This window comes from Plecotus auritus (assembly GCF_963455305.1).
Source record: "Plecotus auritus genome assembly, chromosome: 4".
Classification (NCBI taxonomy): Eukaryota; Metazoa; Chordata; class Mammalia; order Chiroptera; family Vespertilionidae; genus Plecotus; species Plecotus auritus.
In genome coordinates this window covers 100,259,997-100,266,173 of record NC_137775.1, presented here as the reverse complement: position 1 = coordinate 100,266,173, position 6,177 = coordinate 100,259,997, and the positions used below count along the sequence as shown (strand labels likewise).

General features: G+C 54.1%; 1 protein-coding gene across 5 annotated transcripts; it reads right to left on the bottom strand.

The window, feature by feature from the left end:
* Positions 1 to 521: 521 nt before the first annotated feature.
* On the bottom strand, positions 522 to 5,628 carry DAXX (death domain associated protein). 5 transcript variants are annotated; one of them, XM_080665632.1, is made up of 8 exons: positions 5,590 to 5,628; positions 4,327 to 4,582; positions 3,346 to 4,177; positions 3,007 to 3,221; positions 1,916 to 2,132; positions 1,324 to 1,798; positions 956 to 1,178; positions 522 to 754 (listed from the first exon to the last, which is right to left on the bottom strand). In XM_080665632.1, the coding sequence occupies exons 2-8, from the start codon at positions 4,531 to 4,533 to the stop codon at positions 695 to 697; spliced, it is 2,229 nt and encodes a 742-aa protein (XP_080521758.1). In that variant the 5' UTR covers positions 4,534 to 4,582; positions 5,590 to 5,628; the 3' UTR covers positions 522 to 694. The 5 variants fall into 5 exon arrangements, with proteins under 5 accessions (XP_080521758.1, XP_080521756.1, XP_080521755.1 ...); XM_080665630.1 differs by lacking the exon at positions 5,590 to 5,628 and adding an exon at positions 5,404 to 5,567 and having other exon boundaries at positions 4,327 to 4,585; XM_080665629.1 differs by lacking the exon at positions 5,590 to 5,628 and adding an exon at positions 5,458 to 5,544.
* Positions 5,629 to 6,177: the final 549 nt, after the last annotated feature.

The window sequence follows — 6,177 nt, the reverse complement described above, 5'->3', positions numbered from 1 at the left end:
GCTTTAAAGGCACAGGCGGGCACCCAGCCCTTGTCGCTGGACAATATTTGGCCGACTCAGTCACTTCTCCTTTAAACAGTTACTGCATTACGTCTTAAAGGTACCAAGTCTCTTCCGCCGCTGAGGACTCAGGACTTTGTTTGGCCGAAGCACTCATTCTCCTTTAATTCTGTAAGCCTGCCTCTTCCCTTGGAGCTGTGGCCATTAGCGGGTTTTCGGGATCTAAACGCCCTATTATCCCTGAAGCCCCGCCCCCTCCCTCCGGGCCTGGATTGGCCATGTAACCTTGAGTGGGCCCCTGATTGGCCTTTTTACTCCGACCGCTCGAAGTGGAAAAGTAAAGAGTTCAAGCACATTTTTCCAGGTGAAACTCCAGCAGAGCGGGGCTAAGAGCAGGCTAGCAAGGACAGATCCAGGCTACCCAGGGGCCGGGGCCGGCAAACTCTGAGGCTACCCAGGGGCCGGGGCCGGCAAACTCTGAGCCGGCCAATTGGTGAGAGCAGAAGGACAAAGACAGGGATGCAATAAGAAAAGAACTTTATTGTTTATTGTAAAACAAGATTTTTTTTTGGTTTTTGTTTTTTTAAAAGAAACACCACCAAAAGGGGATTAGCTCAGTCCATCCCTTCCTCAGTCATCTGCTTCCAAATCCTATCCTCAAACATTCTGGAGTCAGGGAGTGGTGGGGAAGCAGCTAATCAGAGTCTGAGAGCACGATGATCTCCTCTGGATCGCACTGTGTGGCCACACTCATCTGCAAGTGAGTGAGACACAAGAGTCAGAGAGGTCTGGAATATAGGGGGAGGAGAAACATAGGGAAGGACTTACTAAAGATTAAAAATTGGGTTAGGAAAAAGGAAGACAGAGGATGTGGTGAGTGCAATATTCAGATGGTGCACCTGAAAGTGAACACTGAAAGAGAATGAAGTCAGGAAAAACAGCCTCGCCCTCTTACCTTGTAAGTGCTAGGCTGGGAGGGTTGTAACTGGGGGGTTAGGGACAACTGGGCTGGAGATGGGCTACAGAGGGAGCTGGTCACCAGGCCATGGCTGGGAGAGTCCACTCTTGTTGAGGAATCAGCAACTGGTGCCATGGAAGCCAAAGGGGAAGGTGGGCTGGGCAGGGTACATATCTTCTTCCCAGTCTTCTCATGTACTTCCCTTTGCCCTTCCACATAGCTAGGGACAGAAACATAGGTGTAGGCAGTCTGGGACTGGAGGGAGAGTGTCAGTCTTTCCCAGCAGACTCAGTTCCTCAATACTCCTCTTAGAAAGTCCCCTGCAATCCCTCCTTCGATCCCCTCTTCTTCCTCCTTATTGTTACCTGTTTCCTAAAGGTCCTGCTCCTGTTTGCCTCTCCTTCCGAAATTTCTTGCAGGGTGGACTAGAATCTCCCCAGGTATGAGGAGAGACACCTCCATTGAAGGAAGTGGAGGTGACCATGGCTGCTCCATTCTCCACAACAGTGGTGAGGGGGTCCTCTGATTGCTTCCTGGAAGAGGAAATGTCCCCCTCCTCAGGGGAAGGGGTGGTATCCACAGTCAAGGCTTCAATCTCGAGCTCAAAGACCTGAGACACAGGGCTCTCTTTCTCCTGGGGCAACTCCTCCTGATAGTCTTCATTGCTTCCTGCATCTATACTGGAGAGTGCCAGGGGCTCTTCTGACAGCGAAGATGGTAACACTATGAGTCCTCTGTTTTGCTGCTCCCCTGAAGACCTGCTGATCCCTTTGCTAGGTTCCAGGTTCTTTTCGGTGGAGATCTGTGGTGGGCACATGGGGCTCTGGTCTCCATCCTTATCTGGAAAAAAGAAAAGAGGGGAGGGGTAGCATGAGAACTAGGGAAAGAAGGGTCTCAAACAGGTGGTTCATGCCCAACACAGGGAAATGACACTTGAAAAGACTTTCCTTGACATACCTGCTTCTTCCTCCTCTTCCTCCTCCTCCTGACCTTCCGGTATCGGTTCCAGATCCCCCTCTTCTTCAGAATCTGTAGTCTCCTCTTCTTCCTCCTCTTCTTCTTCTGCCTCCTCTTCCTCTTCCTCCTCCTCTTCCTCACTTTCCTCATCTTCTTCATCATCTGTCTCAGCCTTGGAAGAGGTAGGGTGTTCCTGGGATGCCATTCCACTAGGGCCCTGGGGGACAAAGGAGTTTCTCTAAGAAATCCCTTCCCTGACCAGTGTGTCTCAGTGATTAGAACGTCCAGCCTACTCACTAAACGGTCACAGGTTCGATTCCTGGTCAAGGGCACCAAGGACACATACCTACTCTTCCCCTCGCGCTTCCCTTCCCCTGGCAGGGGCGTGAGGTAGGCAAACACTGGATGTGTCTCTCACATCACTTTCTCTCTCTCCCCTTCTACTCTCTCTACTCTCTCTGAAGAGCAATGGAAAAAATATCCTCGCCCTAGCTGGTTTGGCTCAATGGATAGAGTGTTGGCCTGCGGACTGAAGGGTCCCAGGTTTGATTCCAGCCAGGGGCACATGCCCGGGTTGCAGGCTCGATCCCCAGTGGGGGGCGTGCAGGAGGCAGCCGATCAATGATTCTCCCTCATCATTGATGTTCTAGCTCTCTCTCCCTCTCCCTTCCTCTCTAAAATCAATAAAATATATTTAAAAAAAGAAAAAATATCCTCAGCCCAGCCAGTGTGGCTCAGTGGCTGAACATCAACCTATGAACCAGGAGATCATGGTTTGACTCCCAGTCAGGGTACTTGCCCAGGTTGGGGGCTTGATCCCCAGTAGGGGGCGTGCAGGAGGCAGCTGATCAATGTTTCTCATCATTGTTTTTATCTCTCTCTCCCTCTCCCTTCCTTTCTGAAATCAATAAAAATATCTTTTTTAAAAAAATCCTCAGATGAGGACTAACAACAAAAAAAAAGAAATCCCTTGCCCCAGAGCGTCTGGGTCTATGTTCCTTCTGCAAACTCCCCCATCAGTCACCCTAGACTCCTTCTGGCCAGTGCAGGGGAAGAACAAGGTTTCTCTAAAGGGTGTATCCTTTCCACACCTCACCAGAATCCAAGGAGGCTTTGGGGGGATCTGGAGAATGGGAAGAGGTGGTTTGGGGGAGCCGGGCTTTTCTCTTCTGTCTCTCGCCCTCCTCACTCTTGTCTTGCATCATCGCATATTTGGAGATGATTTCATCCAGTCGGCTCATAGCCAAGCTCCGGTTTTCCCTAAGGCGCCGGGCCAGGGCAGGGTCTGACAGTGCAGGGTCAATGCCTATGTGGGAAGATATAAAGTCAGAGTATTCAGCCCAAACCCAATAGAAGGGACTAGAGAGATGCCCCCTCTACCACACATCTGACATCTAAGGGTTATTGATGGGCATCTCACTAATCCCTACCTGGCCTATAATCATCTGTGAGGTGACAGCCAAAGTTGTAGATGAGATCAAGGTGGCGTCGCTCCTGTAATCTGACGCCCACATCTCGAAAGGCATCTTGAGCCATGAGCTGGAGCTGCTGTCGGGGGAGGCCAAGGCTGTGCCGAACAGCTGCCTTCTCCACAGCCCGCAGCACATCTCCATAGTCAGGGAAGGTATCAGGCCCTGGCTTGTTGATGAGCCGCTCAATGCGCCTGTTAACCTCTGGGTAGCGGGTGCCACGGTAGGGAATGCGCTGCTCTATGACTCGGCCTGTCAGTGAAGAGCAGTCTTTCAGCTCACACAGCCGCCCAAAGAGACGGATCAGCTTCCGCTTCAACCTTGCCTCCTGCAGGTATGTGGAATCTGGATCATCCAATTCTTTGAGATCCAACTCCTTTTCCTGCAGCCGTCGAATCTCTGCCACATAGAGTGCTAACAGTTGCTCCAAGCGCTGGATCTGCCGCCGGGAACCACGGGTCCTTGGGGCCTCAGAGCCAGTGGTCTCGACATTTGTGGGGTCTGAGGAGGGGTCTGCAGGAGGGTTACTTCCAGAGGGCTCACTAGAGGTGGTGGCAGCAGGGGCTATGTTCAGTTTTTTCTTGGCCGAGTGAGCCTTGAGAACAGTGCAGAGCTCATTAATGTACACATAGAGCTTAGCAGGTCGGCTCTGGGCCCGAGACAGGACCCGAGAGAGGATGTTGCAGAACTCCGCTGAGGCCAAAAACAGAGAGTGGGCACGCTGCTGCCGTTTACAGAGGAACGGGACCACATCAGGATGGTCCACTGTCTGCGCCTTACACAGTTCAAGGAACTGGAGGGTTCAGAGGAAGAAGGGAGGGGAAAGAGACAAGGGAGGGGTTGAGAGAAAGAAGGCAGGTAGGGTTAGTGGGGAAGAAAGGACAGGAGAGCCAAGCGGCCACCCCTCTCCCCAGGATACAAGTCTTCTCCCCCAAAGCTCACCTCTTCAAAAAGCTTCTCATTCTCCAACTTGTAGCATTTCTTGCCACTGGAACTACTGTTCCCTCCAGCCCCATGGGGCTGAGAGGAGGCAGGGGCTTCTGCCCCGGGTGAGGCCAGATTGGGGGGTGGGTGGGAGGGCCCTGGCTGCACAGCTGCTTCGTCTTCATCATCATCATCCAGCACAATGATGCTGTTATCGGTGGCCATGGAGGATCAAATCCCCAGGAGGGAGGAAGTGTTGGGAATTTTGTAATTCCTGCTGGAAGGGGACGGGGACTTAGAAAGAGCCTCCTCCAACAGAGCCCCATCCCTTCATCTCACACATTTTCCCATCTTCTAGGGTTTCACTAACGCCCAACATGTCCTCACTGCCTCTCCCCAGCAATGATTAGCACTATGTTTTGGGGCCCTGTGGTAGGGAGCCCCAATGCATCTGAAACCGCAAGTCCCCACCCCCAGCTCCACCCCTCATATCATATCCGGTCTTTCAGTTGCGTTTCCCCAGTATTTCTCTTAGTTGCCAAGTTGATTTTTGCTCCCAACCCCTGGGCCACTTCCTACACTGCGCTCCAGGTTTCATGACATCCTCTGGCACAGATACTAAAACTGCACCCCTGTCAGCACCGCCTCACGTGTTTCCCCCCTTCTGCTCTCAAACATGTCAAATTCACACCTTCACCCCATCCTGAAGGATCACCCCAACTCATAGACTCTCTGAATCAAAGAAGATTCCCTCCCAACAATACATTCCCCTTTCTGAATTATCTCCATATTCCACCCCTGATGGGTCTCAAACCGGGGAGTCAGGTTGGACGTATCTCACCTCAAGTCCCCTCCCTCTCACCCCACCCTAATCTTCCCCATTCTCTCTGCGACCGGTAACCGACTGTGAGCCCCTCACTGGGTTGTCCCGATTCCTCTCGGATCCCAACCCTAGGTCTGGCTCCTTCCCCCAGATGAGCTTCCCGCCAAGCCCCCTCCCCCAGTTTAGCCCCCGCCCGCCCTACTCCCCTTCAGAGATAGGAGGGAGAGTACCACCGCTTGCCCCTCAGACTTAGCGCCGGGGACTCCCAGTACCTCTCCCTCGACAGTACCGCTCCCGCCTTCGACCCCGCACCGTCCGGCCCGCACCTCAGAAACAGCCTCTCGGGGCGACCCTCAGCGCGGATATCAGAAGCTCGCATGGTTCCCTCCCCTTTCCTTCCCCCTCCCACCGCAGGCCATATTCTGGACCGGAAGTCGCAGTTTCCCCCCTACAGGCACCTGAGCGCGGCCATATTGTCGTACGGAACCCAGTCCCCCAGTGGCCGGAAGTGACGGTAAGCCGACCCCCAAACGCCTCCAGTGCCGCCTGCATAGTGTCAGGCTTGCCTTCCGCTTGACCTTAGGGGCGGGCTTATTGCCGCGCGTCCCTCAGCAACTGGGGGCCGCCATTTTGTCGTACGGATTTAACTCATCCCGACTCCAGAGCGCCGCCAGCGGAGCTCTCTTCACCCAGCGCCTCTGAGACTCGGCCAATCGGAAACTTCCTGCGGCGGACCAACCGCCTGCGAGTCGCGTGCCGGGAGGGCGGAGCCACCTTTCCAAGTAGGGGCGGGGCGACGGGACGGGGCAGCTAGAGAATTGGGCCCTCCAAGGCTGTGCCAGGTGCACCGAAGGCAGGAGTCTCTCAGGAGGGAAGTAGACCTTTTCCTTCCGATGGCCTATTGTCGAGCCCGCCCGAGCTGCTTTCCTACCTGCCAGGTGCCTGCTTCCACAGGTGCATCGACGGCGCCCACCCTCCCCGTCCTTGGGCTGCGCGCCCCCTGCTACTTCTACGTCTCCCAATCCTGAAAGCAGCGTACGTGCACA

What these genes read in the sequence shown, in the direction of transcription:
- DAXX (XM_080665632.1), bottom strand. Translation starts at nt 4,533, where the DNA reads ATGGCCACCGATAACAGCATCATTGTGCTGGATGATGATGATGAAGAC. An exon ending in ATGAGAAGCTTTTTGAAGAG is followed by an intron (nt 4,178 to 4,326) that starts GTGAGCTTTGGG and finishes TGAACCCTCCAG; the next exon opens with TTCCTTGAACTGTGTAAGGC. An exon ending in CCCAGCCTAGCACTTACAAG is followed by an intron (nt 755 to 955) that starts GTAAGAGGGCGA and finishes ACTCACTTGCAG; the next exon opens with ATGAGTGTGGCCACACAGTG.